Below are 13,868 nucleotides of genomic sequence, written 5' to 3' on the forward strand. Positions count from 1 at the left end.
CAGCAAGTCAGCTTAGATGAGCTGCTGAGCTAGGCCATGCTGGGCTCTGCGGGGTTGGGCAGGAATGTCCTGGCTGCACGGGACTGTCATGGGCCCGGCAGGGCTGATTCTCAGGCTGTAGCTCCAACTCCCATAGCATTCACCACGGGGAGCCACGGCAGCCCTTCACCAGCCCATCTCCCCAGTCTGGGAGCGCTCAAGGATAGGCCTGCCTGTCGCTTCTGAATCCCTGGGGCCCAGCACAGGGTCTGCACACGGGCGATGCTCAGGAAATACTTGCTGAGGCACTGGCGAGCTGGGAAGGTGGACCCACTGGTGGAGGGAGCTGGAGATGAGGCTGGGCCGTTTTTTTTCTGAGCTACAAGGGGCTCAGTACAGTATCCAGCACACCTGTTTAGGTGTTAGGAGCACTGAGTTCTAGACCCAGCTCTGTCACAAATAAGGAGGTCACTTCCCCTAACCGGGCCTGTTTTCTCTTATGTGGAATCAGGGCACTGGACCAGCTGACCTCTAAGGGCCTTGTGGGAATCTCTGCCCTCATCTGATGCCACAGGCTGAGTCCTCCCCACACCACAAGGGGGAGCTCTACACACGCCCCAAGCAAGCACCCTGCCTCAAACCTACCAAAAATCTGTGTGCACAGGTACAGCCAGCGGGCACTTACGCACGTCGGGAAGGCTGTCCCTTCTCAGACACAGAACTCGGGGTGCCCAGCCACAGGCGCATCACGAAGTGGCCTTGCACACCGGGAGTTGCAGCACAGTTTGGTGTTGAGGGATGTCTCCAGCATCTTCAGTCTAGGCCCCCACTTTCTCGGTGCTCACCCGGGTCCCAGGGAAGGGACCACGACCTGCTCCAGGCAACATTTCCATGAACACTCCTTGGCATGCCTGATCTGCCTAATTTCTGGGGAAGAAAAAGACTCACCAGTAGGATTCGAATCTTTTAATTTGGGAATGACCAGCTTCCTCCTGTATCCTCCTCCCTCCGTAACACCCGCTCCCTGGCTGAGCTTCATCAGGAGCAAGATGGCAGACACCAGGCCCCAGAGACAAGTCCCCGGTGACTTCTCAGGCCAGGCTCCAACTCTGTAGGCCTGGGGTAAGGGGCAGTGGGCTGGGGCAGCTGCTGAATCCAAAGGAGATGTATCTGGGCTCCACTGTCTCCTTGATTTGGCTGAGTCCAGAAGCCGGGTAGCCCCAGGGTCACTGCTGGTCCCCTGTGAAGATGGAGCCAGGCAACGAAGGGCATGTCAGTGTAGGGTAACCAGGGCAGAGGGTAGAGGGGGCGTCTCCCCTCCCCAGGGCACAGCCACTCACCCTGGGTGGCCCTGGGTGCTATCTCAGTCCGGTAGATCTTGAAAGCATCATAGGCAAAGACGGAAACTAGGATGATGCCAAAAACCTGTGGGAGTGGGGGTGGGGATGGCACAACAAAGGCTATGAGGCCATCAGGTATTAGGGAGAGGGAGGTGGGCAACATGGGGCAAGGTGTGAGCCAGAACCCTGGGCCCTGGCTTGGACTTGGGGGAGGCAAGAAAGTGTGCAGCCAGAGGTCCTTGGGGGGCTGGAGAGCTCTGTGGGGCTGGACTCACAAAAGCAGCAATGGCAGCTCCATCCCTGGAGGTCACGGCCGCAAAGGAGACCACCAGGAAGATGATGATGGCGCTGACACAGCGGAGGAAGTCCTGGAGGGTGGGGAGTGCAGGGTCAAAGGGAAGTCAGAGGGCAGGGGGCATCACCCTGAGGTTTTCCAGGCCAGTCAGCGGCTATACCCTCAGGCACTGAGTCCCTACATGGAGATACCCCTGGACACAACGTAAAGCACTCGAGAGAGAGTGGGGAGAGGCTTACACCACTAGCCAGGAAAAAGATACAGATAAATGCAAAGTGACCAGGACAAGAAGCCAGGGGGCTGGGGTGAGGCCGGACTTTTGGCGAGTGGAAGGGCAGATCTAAGGGATGTGCACCCTTTTTGTCAGTGACCCGGCAGCTGTGAGATCATCATCAGTCAAAGCCGTTTTTGAATGCGGGGCACAGCTTGGGGCGAAGACCAGCTGGAGTGTGGGGGCTGGGCCCCCTACCCACCCAGGGAAAGGAGAACAGCTGGGAAAGGAAAGGAAAACTCAGCGTTCAGAGAAGAAAGAGACCAGAAGGGGGCGGGGGAGGCAGGGTCCCTCACCAGACAGGGCCAGTTCAGCCGATCAAAGCGCTGGTAGTACTGGGTGGCGTAGAGGAAGAGGAAGGCGAGCGTGATGAAGAACTCCAGCAGCGCTGCGGCCATGTAGGCAGAGATGGAGGCCGTGAAGCAGATGAAGATGATGAAGGTCAGGGCCTGCAGGACGGAATGTGCAGAGCTTGCCAGGAAGGGGACACAGGCACAGCCAGGCCTTGCTTTCCCCTTCTCGAGAGCTCCCCGGGCTGGCCCCCTACCCGTCCTTGGCGGTCTCCTCATTCCTGGTGGCGAAAGCCACATGTCAGGGCATTTGCCCATCCAGGACAGTCTCCAGACTCCTGCCTCCACCAGCTCAGGCCACCCCTGCCCCGGGGTCCCAGCAGCCCCAGCCATTGGCCAAGCTGCACGCTCCAGGGCACCATTCTAAGGAATCCACGAAAGAGGTGTCCCTCCCGCTGACACACAGAGTACAGTGTGCATGCCAGCCCCTGGAATTGTGCCTGCAGCAGCCCCGCTGCCCCCTAATACTCTCCCCACCCCCAGAAGCCTTTGGTTCCACACCAAGAGACAAGGTGTAGGAGGCAGATTCTCCATGGAGGACTCTGGGGGGGTCCCTTCAGCTCTGATCACATAGGATGGCATGTATGTTTACACTAAGGTCTTGCTAAGTGACTAAGGGAAGATCCTTTCCCGAGAATAGATGTTCATGGGGAGCAGATGACAGATAAAGCCGGGCTGCAGGAAGCCTGCCCTTTTTGATAGGCGGCCATCTTAGAGCCCAGGGAAAGACAGGCTGGCGCTACTCCTGTCCCATCCCTGTGCCTCACACTCGCTCCATGTCCCAGAAAGCTCTCCTGTCTAACTTCAATCCTCCCTGCTGCAGCTGGACCTGTGGTAACTGCCTCCAGATGGAGAGGCAGCAAGAAGCAGGATAGGAGACGAGGGCGGGGCGGCGGGTGCAGGAGGGATATCCAGAAAGCCTGGGAAGGGAGACTGCCGAGGAGGAGTGAGCCCTGGGGTAGGGGAGGAGCGGGTCATCCTGGGAGGGATGGAAGCACCAGGTTGGGGAGGCAGCTGTTACCAGCTCAGTTTCCAGCAGGATGCCTTTGAGAGAGGAGAGGAAGGTCTTGTCCACAGCGAAGCCCTGGAGCCCTGCAGCTGCCCCCTCTTCAGGGGGCCGGTCCCGGCGATCCCAGGCACTGAGCATCTCCACGGGGCCCACTGGGCACAGCCCCCCACTGCCACCAGCCCAGGGAGGGAAACAGGAAGATGGAAACCTGGCAGGATGGGGAAGCAGACAGGAGCAGGAAGGCACTTTGAGAAACCTGAAAGTGAAGGGGGCAGGCCTGCCGTGGGGCCGCTGAGGGAGGCTCGCCCAGATGGGCCTTCACCCAGCTGCCAGAGTGCCCCTGCTGGTGTCCGCACCAGCCCCCCAGGAGGCACATGGTAGGGGAGGGGCGGGAAAGGGGGAGTGGTCAGAGTCCAACCAAGCCCGGAGAAGGGGAGAGAGGAGGAGGGGGGAGAGAAGGAGGTCTACGGAGAAACTGGAAGGAGCTGGGAGGTGAGCTGAGAAACGGGCTGGACCAGGAGCCCCCCAAGGACCTGAGCCTAAGGTTTATGTCCCCCTCCCCTAACCTTAGCCGTCCTCCTGTCCCGTCCTTTCTCCTTTTTCTTTTTAGGGAGGGTGGGAGCTGGAGCCCGGCCCAGGCAGCACCCCCAGGACCAAGCTGTAGCAGCCAAGACCGAGGACAAAAGCAGATTGTTGGGGGGACAAGGGGGCGCTGTGTGCCTGCTGCAGTGCCTCAATGGGCCTCTGTCTCTTCAGCATGCCAAGAGGGCGGCCTGACCCCCACCCTGGTGCTCAGCAGTGGGCCAGGGAACCAGAGAAGGGGAGGGATGGGAGGCCGCAGCGGAAGCTCTGGAGGGCGGAGGGAGAGGGCAGTAGGTAAGGGCTGACAGAGGGGAGGGGAAGGGACCAGGCTGAGGACCACAAGTTGTTCAGGCACCAGGAATGCCAAAGACAAATTACACCACTTTTAAATACAGATTATTTATTTGGATAAGTCTCTCCATGCTCAACAACAGCCTTTTCCTCAGAGTCACCCATGTCAAAAGACTAGTAACTACACCAGGATGTGTGCAAAGTAGACGCTCACCGAGTGTTTGATGAATGAATGAATGAACAAAGAAATGAAATGAGGGGCTCTCCATTGGCAATGGGGAAAATATCAAGAAAGTGCATGTGTCACACCAGGGCAGTTGGGGATGAGAGGAAAGGAAGAGGCAGGGGTGGTGGCCTCCAGAAATGGGCAGATTAGAAGACCATTCCGGAGAGGAAAAGCCAGGACACCAGCTTCCAGAGGCCATAAGACCAGGGCTCCCTTCCCTTCACCCTGCATTTCCATCCACTCCAAAAAGTGCAAAGTGCAGTTTCCCCCAAGGCCCCCATCCTATCCCACGATCCCGCTGCTCCAGGTGGTGCTTTGGAGGGGCTGAGCACTCTGGCTCACCACGGCAGGTGGTTACACACCCAGCTCCAGTGTTCCAACCAGGGACTGGCCGTGGGCAGCACCACTAGGCCATCATACGGGGCCGCACGCACACGCACGCCAAGGAGACGCGGTAGAGCCTGCGTTCCAGGCAGTAGCCATCGTGAGTGCCCCGCTCCCCAGGGCACGGCCGCCGGTAGAAGACGGTCTGGTTGTGGTAGAGCAGCTCCGAGTTGCCCAGGGGGTCCATGTGGGAGCCTGTCTGCAGGCTGACGCAGTGTGGACACAGGCACCGGGCGTGGTACAGGTCCTGGGGGAGCCGGTTCAAGTCCCTGTCCAACCTGTGGGGGTGGCACTTGTCAGGCCCTGAAGGGAAGCTGGCAGGGCAGACAGGGGACAGGCCAAAAGCAGGGAGGCCCAGGGTGGAAATGCCAGAGGAAGGAAATGTTGCAGTGGGGGGGCCTGGCTTCTTGCCCCAGCTCCAGTGCCCGCTTCTCTCCAGATTTATTTTCCTCAACTGTAAGCGAGGGTCAAGAATGGAAGAGTGGCTTTCCAACTGGTCCTGGAAGCCTTAGGGAGGCAGAGGAAGGCGAGCAGTCTCCTGCCTGAGCCTCCACCAGACGAGCGAGCTCCGCTTCCATCACCATACACGCTGGGCTCTGGCATGAGGTTTCTTTTTGTAATTGTTATTACATTTTTAGAGGTTTTTTTAAATTATAAAAGTAAAAACTGTTCTTATACCCAAAACTAAACAAGTATAAAGTGAAGACTAACAGTCTGTCTCCCCACCAGTCCCGGTCCCCAGAGGGAGCCACTGTCAACCATTTCCTGCACAGCCTTCCAGACACTTCCCACACACATATTATAAGCACATGTAAGAGGGCATGGTGAGACTTATTCTGAAAGGATTTCACGGCCAAAAAGTAGATGCTCCCAAGGTCTGGAACCCCAAAGGCAGGCAGGAAATAGCTGCTAGGTTGTAAGACCATTCTCCATATAGACAAGCCCTCACAAGCTGGGGCTCAGCTAGTACAGCCTTTCCCAAAGTATGTTCCCTAATAAGTACCCTGCAAGGAAAGGGGTCTGTGGTCAAATGAGTGGGAAACACTGAGCTTAATGGTTTCTTTTCTGCGGACTTTCTTTTCTTGCAGACTTTAATGTGCTGAGTACATTGTGAATCCGCAAGGGGTGGGGCCTGGAGCATCTTTTCCCACACTTACTGGACATCATCACTTTTTTCTGAGGAGCAGCTTGTGGGACAAGTGTTGCAAAGAACACATTTTGGGTAAGACTAGACAAGTGGTTATCAGGGGTTCACGGCCTCCCAACGAGGGGTCTGGACCTCAGCCGAGTCAGCCATCTGGCACCCAGCCTCCCCAAAGAGGCTCCCACCTCTTTGAATGTAGCCCAGGACCCAGCCAGCCTTCTGAGACTACTTCAAAGCATAGTGACCTGGAGTCTCCACCCCAGATCTAGTCTCAATGAAAGCTGACACCCTCCCCACCCACTGAACTTCTCCATCCACCCCAAAGCCAAGGTTAAGCCAGAGCTAGACTTACAAGGAGTGGGAACACAGACACCCCATGAGGACACAAGAGAGGGAGAAATATGTTTGGGATCCCTAAGGCCCTAATTTTTAATATTTTGCTTCACTGTCTCAATTTCAGTGTTTCCTAATATTTTTTACATCATGGCACAAATAGAGGATTACAATATTTGTGTGGCAACTGAGTGAAAGAATAAGACTGCTCATGATCAAAGATAGCCAGCCCAAGGCTCCAGCCACCCAGCTGCCCCCAAGGGTTAAGGGTTTCAGCATCTTGGCACACTTCTAACCCAGTCATGGCCAGGGCAGCAGCATTTAGTATTGGGATGCTTCGTGCCCATATCATACCATTATTCCCTGATATTTCAGTTAGAAAAACATGGCCATTGTAGGGACAGAAGAAGAAGAGGGGGAGGAGGAGGAGGGAGAGGGAAGGAGAAGGAGGAGGTAAGAAAAGGAGAGAACCAACATTTTTTGTACTAAGTACAGATTTTACATTACATATATTATTTCATATGACCTGCACGTTAGCCTATAGGGTATTATCTCATTTTACAGATGAAAAAAACCTGAGCTTTGAAACCTTGAGTAATTGGCCCAAGGTCACCCAGTAGGAGTCAGAGCTAAGACCCCCTTGTCTAACACCCAAACCTTTATGGCCTCTTTGAGATAAGAAGGGGCAGGTAGGCTGGAATTGGGTGGCACCCCCCTGGCCCCTGGCACACACCCTGACCGGCACACAGGCAGGCACTTGGGAGGGGACGGCAGACTCACTCATATCTCCAGGGGGAGATGGACCTGCTGTTGAGAGGTCCGTCTTCACTGGCCCTGCAGGATTCTGGGTGGTGGGCGAGGCTGGCAGTCTCTGGGGGAGGCACGTGCACAGTGCTCCACTTCAGCCACTCCTCAGTGGGGTCCCGTCCTTTGTTGGGGCAGCAACTGGGCCAATGGGTGCACTCCCTCTGGAGCCGCAAATTGAGGGTGTGGGTTCCCATGAACATTGCCAAAAATGCAACCACCTGTAGGAAATGGCAGTGACAGAACTCTCACCTAATCTGGGTGCCCCTCCCCTGGCTGTTCCCTGGGCCCCAGCCCTCAAGCTAGGAGCCCGGCCTCCCTCCACCCTCAGCAACATCTCTGCTCCTTCCCCATTCAACACCGCCTGGCAGGGCCTCTGCATCCTCACCTGGTACATGCCGGATGCTGCTCGCCCAGCCGCCCAGCCGCCCAGCCACCCAGGCACGGTGCTGCACTGGCTGACAGGTAGGCCTTGTGAAAGCAGGCTGACTGGAGGAGTTTAGCAGTCCTTGTTTTATTTTCAGCAAAACTGTTTTGTTTATTCAAATTTATTTCCACTACCTTTGGAGGGAGTGACATGAGATTAAAAAACAAACCAAAACCAAAAAAAAAAAAAAAACCCTGAAAGTGTTTCCAAAAGCTGCTTAAAATGCTATACTAATGGAAGTTGTGATTAACACCATTGTAAGCCTAAATGCCTATTAAGTAAACTTTTGTTCTTTGCGTTTTTTCAGGCACGGGGTCAAAGCAGTATTCTGCTATTCTGAGCTTTTGAGAACTGGTTGGCTTGGTACCCAGAATTAGGGAACAGCATCTGGCCTGTCTTCAAGAGGCCTCATTTCCGTGATCTCTGCTGCTCCCACCCAGGGTCTTGGCTCCACCATTCCCCTTCTTCTCAGAATGCCCTTGATCACCCACCTTAGTGAACGTTTCCTCTCTATCTCCGGTGACTCTCAACCCTTCTGTTCTCTGACCCCTTCCTCATGTTGGATGACCCCAACTTCTATGACCCTATCATCCATGATTTCTTCTCCACCGTTCCTTACCCACTCCCTAACTTCCCCTTGCCTTCTCCAGTGGCCACCCTCCTCCATCCCCGCCCTTTCCCTGACCTCCTCTGGGCTAGGCGTACAGGCCTAACCCCACAGGACTGACAGGAAGGCCCTGACCCCATATTTGTTGGCTGGATGCACAGAGTTTGATGGAGGAAGATGTGCTTCCATTGCCCAAATGAGAAGGCAACACCAGGAAGAGGAGGGGCACGGGGGCAGCCTCACCTCAGACCCAGCAGGAGGTCCCAGCTCCAGGACCAGCCTGTCCCCACTCCCACTCACAGGGCTTTGGGGACTAGGGCCATAGCAGGAGTAGCTGCTGCTCTCAGGCCTTGGGGTGAGCCCACCCCGCCTCAGCCCCCCAGCTCCATGGGCCACTGTCAGCCAGGAGGGGGTCCGTGTCTGACCCCAAAGACACAGGTCAGCCAGGGGCCACCCCACCTGGGAGGCACTGGGCTGGGTGCAGGCCAGAGCCTACTGCCCTTCATCTTTCTCCCTCATCCCCCATCCCCACAACGCCCTCCCCAACACACTCAGACACAGACACTGTCTCTAGAATGCTGTTTCCTGATTTGCATGTGCTTTCCCTTAGAAAATACTCCTCTGGTAACCAAGGACTCAGGACATAAACAAAGGGAACCAGGGATCACTGGACTGCAGAGTGTGGAAGAATCCCTCAAAGGCTTCAGGGCAATGCAGCCCAAAGCAAAGGAGGGATGAGGTCAGGGGACATGGTGGAGAACGGGCAGAAGCTGCTCTGGTGAGTTTTGGGGGGCTGGAAGTGGGGGTGGGGTGAGGGCTTAGGGGAAACAGGCGTGGCTGGAGAGCAGGACACTCAGGAGGAGTCCTCAGGCCAGGAATGCCTCCCTCCTCCCTCACAGCTCCGCTCTACCCCTGAGGCCCCCACGCCCGCTCACTGCCACACGTCTGGCCTCAGCTCCTGTGCCTCAGGTGCCAGGCTGGTGCCCAGCCCTGCACATGCATCAGCTCATTTTATCCTTACAATAAACCAGGAGATGGAAACTATTAGCCCCATATTACAGATGAGGAAACTAAGACTCAAAGAAATTTAGCAACCTACCCAGGGTTGCACAGCTAGGAAGAGGCAGAGCTGGTTTTCAGCTCCAGCCCCGACCAACTCCACATCTAAGCTCCTGGCACGGAGGCGCACACTGTGCTGACCCCTGGTTGGCTTCAAATGAAAGCTAAGCCCCTGCAGTAAGTGTTTTCCCACTCGCCCGGCCTGGAGCTGGGACAGGTCTCACCTGAACCTGCCAGAGGCCCCAGGGCACTCCTGCCCACCCAGGCATTCAGCCTTGCTGGCTGGGGTCCACCTCTCCAGCCTCCTATTCCCCAGCCTTTGGTCTGGCACATGGCCCCCAGAGTGGCTTTTGGTGTTCCTGAGCAACTCCTAACCCCAGAAAAGGCTCTGAGGGGGAAGTACACTTCCAGAAGAGCTGGATCCCTATGGGTCCCCTCAAACCAATCAGAGTCTTAGAGCCTGACATTGGCCCAGCTCCCCTGATCTTGACCGCCATTTAGGAGGGGTGCTCGAAAGAGCTGGAAGTGATCCCAGCTACTTGTTTCATTTGCTGATGCTGCAAAGGACCCACATTCATTCACTGCCTGGGACGTTGCCCTCAGGAGAGGCCTCCCGGGTGTCCCCTTGCCTCTGTACCAGGACCTCCTCTGAGGAAGCCCCAAAAGACAGAGGGAGATCCCCCCTAAGCACACAGTCTCCCTCAGGGTTGGCCTTTCCTCGCTATGATGATCAGGCCCGACCTGAGAACCTGTGCTCTAAGCCACACGCCCCCTCCAAGCCCTCCCGTTTGCTCAGCCTCTTCCCTTATCTCAGTAGCATCTCTGTGGGACTCCTTGGGGCAACTCCCTGCCATGAGAAACATTTTCCAGAGGGTTATCCTCCTGAGGTGACTAGTTTTGGAATCCCTGAGTCACTTCAGCTTCCACGGAATCCCTGGGGGTGTGGGGAAATGGGGGTGGCAATGGGGAGAATGGTGGAGGCAGAAGCAAAGTTTGCCCAGCACCTGACATCAAAGATGCCTCCCAATGTGACCTCATCTGCCTGGGCCTGACCTGGCAGCCAGAGGGGACCTACTGGGAGTCCCACTCCTGAGCCCTGGGAAGAGAGATGAGCACCTAGCAGGAAAGAACAGGGATGATGTGATGGAATACACCCCCACCCTGTGCCGGGAAAGGCTCGAGGGGCTTGCAGGAAGCGAGAATATGGCTGTCCTGCCCTTTCTCAGACAGACATTCAAATCCTCACCTGCTGCCTGGCAGTCCTGACCCTCCCTCTGATCAGCTTTAGACAATGGGCCCTCCCTGGTCCTTTCTCCTCATTTATAGAAGTGTGTATGTGCTTTTTTGGGGGGCGAATGGGGTAACCTGGATGACCACAAAAGCACCACCCAGCTTAGCTGCTCTGGACTTCAGCTCCTGAAATAGTGCTGAAACCACAGGACCCAGCAGGGTCCACTGAAGCTCATCACACTCACCTTATGGGGGCGTGTGGGGGAGACACCGGTGGTTAAAACGCTGACAGACTTCTGCCTTTGCTGGTAAATTGATGCTATCCTCAGCCCTGGGGCACCCCCTCAATCCCAACCTCCCTGTGATCCACTCCCTGTGATCCAGCAACTAAAGAGTGAACGCCAGCCCAGATGGGGGCCTCGGGAACACTGCTCCCATGTCCTACGATTGGTAGGTGGTAATGGCACTGGTTGCTAATTATTTGCAGTATCCCCTTTAGTTACAAAAATGCTTAGGCTCAGAGCCTGCCTTCAAGGAGAACCCAGTCTGGCCTGGGAGACTCCCAGAGAATCAGAGTGAACAGGACAACAAGCCCCACAACCCCCTCCCCCACCCAGTGCCTCACGCGGAGGGCCCTCGACTAACTCAGCTTTGTCCTCCATGGCTGCCCTGCTCATTCATTCATTCACCAAATATTTACGGAGCACCTACTGCACACCAGGCACTATTCCACATGCTGGGAATGCAGAGGAGGACAAGTCAGATAAGGTCTCTGCCTCGTGAAGCTTACATTTTAGGAGACAGATGATACACAAGGAAACAAGATAATTTCAGATAATAATAAGTGCTATGAAGAAAATGAAATAGCGTTAGGAGACAAGGTGTTTTGGAGGGGCTGGGTCAGGAGGGAGGGGGCTGCTTTAACTTGCAAAGCCAGGGAAGGCTTCCCTGAGGAGAATTTGATGCGATGAGGGAAAGGGGAAGAGTGTTCTAGGCCAAGGCAGCGGAGCACGCAGAGTCCTAGAGGTGGGGAAGAGCTCGGTGTACCTGAAAAACAGAAAGAACAGTGGGGATGGAGGACAAAGACTAAGGGGAGAGCAAGATGAGATGAGGTGAAGAGGTGGGCAGGGCCAGATCGCACAGGACGCTACAGGCTGTGGCGGAGCATTTGGTTGTTATTCCAAGGTCAGTGGGAAAGTATTGACCAGATTCAAGCATGAGCTACATGCTATGAGTTCTTTGAGGGCAGGCACCGTGGCCTTGACATTCTGCTGCCCCCACAGGGCTGGCATCAAATAATCGTCCTGATACTTGCTTTCATCCGACATTTGCACGTCATGGGCCAGGCACTTACTCAGGATTCTCTCAACCCTCACAACAAGCCGGTCTATCGGTTCCATTGTTATCCCACTTCACAGACAGGGAAGCAGAAGCTCCAAGAGGTCATGGAGACTGCCAAGGTCACTGGCTCATGTTGGAACCAGGATTAGAAGCCAGCAATCTGGGTGCTGTGGGGCCCAAAGAGAGGAGAACTGGAAGAATTCATGAGCATCTGAGAAGTTCTGAGTAGCAGGAGGAACCAGACAGGTCAAGGAAGTCACTGGTGGGACAAGGAAGAGACCAGCCAGTGGGCTCTGCTGGGAAGGGGAGAGAAGACTAGGACCCAGAAAGCCAGATGAAGGGGTTCCTTTCTTTCTACCCATTTAATATGGTAAGGGCCAGCCCCGAAGCTGAGGGCCCAGCTGCCTGAGGCTGCCACTCACCCAGGGTCTTAACAAACTGCCCACCCTGGCCTTTCTTCAACCTTCCCTGGAGCCCAGAGCTCTCCCTGCACGAGTTAGCATCACCTTAAATCTCTGCGAAGGAGAGGGCAGAGGTGAAGCATAAGGACAGGAAAAGGCTCCTCCTGCCCCCAACAAAGAACCACTGCTAGCTTTCACGAAAGCACAAGTTGGGGGAGTGGGGGAGCCAAGGTGAAGATTAAAAGACAGGAGGGGACCACTGTGCTAGGTGCTTTACATATATTTACTGCTCACCAAAGTGACTGTTACAGGCAAGGAACTGAGACCCAGAGATGTTATATAACTTGTCCAAGGTCACACAGCTAATAAACCAGGATTCACTCCAGAGTCTGACTGGCTCCATACCATGCCTGGGCACTCCAGCAGCACAGTCTTATCTTCCTGCAGGTTTGCTCTCTGCTCCCCTCCACCTACATTTCCCCAAGCAGTGAGCCACAGGCAGGGAGCCCCACTGCCCACCTCCCAAACCACCATTGTACCTAGTCCTACCACTTCTTACCTGCTTAGCCTTTTCTGGCCTCCATCCATTTCCCCATGTGCCAGTCAGAGCCTTCATCTTTGGGAACTCGGTTTCCCACCCACCTCCATCTTGGGCTCCAATTTTCCTCGGCAGTCCCCTGGGCAGAAATCATACCAAGTCACTCCCCAGCAGCTGAATGTCCATGTTCCAGGCAGCTAGGCCCTCCAGGGCTGGGGTCTGAAGGAGGTTGAACCAGTCTGGAGCTGGAATAGGAAAGCTCCCTCTCCCTTCAGATGCGGAAATTTAGAAGTTCCTCTACCATTCTAAAGGAGTCTAGATCTGTTTGGGATTCCCAGCCTCCACACCCAGGTCTGCCTCCCATCTCTGAGCCAAGCCCAGAACCAATATTGGAATCTGGAAACCAGACTCTCTCCCTAACCCACCCCATAGGTTCCCTCCTTCTTTATAGGTGCCCAGACAGCAGGCAGAGGAAGGCGCCAGGGCAGGTGTTCCCCCTCCCCTACCGGGAAATGCCTGGATTGTAGGCATGTGGAATGTGGAGTGGGGGAGGGGAGCATGTGTCCAAGGCCTCAGGTTCGCAAAGGGCCTTAAATTAGACTTCTAATGTTATCTCTGAATGAGGTTATACAGAGTCCTTGTCTACTTTATGTGTTTGAAGTGTTAATTTGCTGAATGTAAACAATGAAAATACACCACAGCTTTTCAATCCTGTTTGGCCTCTCACTTTTTAAATACCAGGAACCTCAAAAACGGAAGAAGGAAGGCTTCCCTGGAGCCTCTGGAGGCCTTGATGTGTGCCCCAAAAGGAAGAGCCAGGAGAAGGGGGTAGCTGGAGGGAGGCAGCGCGCGCTAAATAGTGCAGAAGGGGTGCGGAGACCCAAGAGTCTGTCCTTTCACTGAGACTCCGGGAGCAGATCCCAGCTCCTCTGAAAGACTTCTGCCCTGATGGGCCCACAGTCCCCACTCCTGCTCCTCGCCGCAGCAGGAGTGAGCCAGAGTGAGGACAGGGGACAGGCCCAGACTGGCAGAGGAGTGTAAGAGGTGCCACAACCCGCCCGCCTGCCCGCAGCTCTGGGACCAGACGCTCAGGCTTCACGTTCTCTCGCCAGGGCCAGAATCCCCGTCCAGCCCCAGACCCGCGGCCTGTCCCCCGCAGGAAAGGCCCGGCTAACGCTGCCACTCCTGCAGAGACAACGCCAGGGGAGTAGAGAGGCTCCGCCGAGGACCCCAGAAAAGCGGAAGGAGAGCGCTGCC

At 55.6% G+C, this 13,868-nt stretch overlaps 2 protein-coding genes across 4 annotated transcripts; both read right to left on the reverse strand.

Moving 5' to 3' along the window:
• Nucleotides 1-936: 936 nt before the first annotated feature.
• On the reverse strand, nt 937-3,584 carry CMTM5 (CKLF like MARVEL transmembrane domain containing 5). Of its 2 annotated transcripts, XM_058540924.1 has the most exons (5): nt 3,257-3,584; nt 2,182-2,334; nt 1,595-1,687; nt 1,320-1,404; nt 937-1,219 (listed from the first exon to the last, which is right to left on the reverse strand). In XM_058540924.1, exons 1-5 carry the CDS (start codon nt 3,380-3,382, stop codon nt 1,206-1,208), a joined length of 471 nt encoding a protein of 156 aa, XP_058396907.1. In that variant the 5' UTR covers nt 3,383-3,584; the 3' UTR covers nt 937-1,205. The 2 variants fall into 2 exon arrangements, with proteins under 2 accessions (XP_058396907.1, XP_058396906.1); XM_058540923.1 differs by lacking the exon at nt 3,257-3,584 and having other exon boundaries at nt 2,182-2,520.
• Nucleotides 3,585-4,210: 626 nt separating this feature from the next.
• Nucleotides 4,211-13,318, reverse strand: IL25 (interleukin 25). 2 transcript variants are annotated; one of them, XM_058540922.1, is made up of 4 exons: nt 12,633-12,687; nt 7,397-7,569; nt 6,985-7,229; nt 4,211-5,005 (listed from the first exon to the last, which is right to left on the reverse strand). In XM_058540922.1, exons 2-4 carry the CDS (start codon nt 7,403-7,405, stop codon nt 4,750-4,752), a joined length of 510 nt encoding a protein of 169 aa, XP_058396905.1. In that variant the 5' UTR covers nt 7,406-7,569; nt 12,633-12,687; the 3' UTR covers nt 4,211-4,749. The 2 variants fall into 2 exon arrangements, with proteins under 2 accessions (XP_058396905.1, XP_058396902.1); XM_058540919.1 differs by lacking the exon at nt 7,397-7,569 and having other exon boundaries at nt 12,633-13,318.
• Nucleotides 13,319-13,868: the final 550 nt, after the last annotated feature.

This window comes from Diceros bicornis, chromosome 5 (assembly GCF_020826845.1).
Source record: "Diceros bicornis minor isolate mBicDic1 chromosome 5, mDicBic1.mat.cur, whole genome shotgun sequence".
Classification (NCBI taxonomy): domain Eukaryota; kingdom Metazoa; phylum Chordata; class Mammalia; order Perissodactyla; family Rhinocerotidae; genus Diceros; species Diceros bicornis.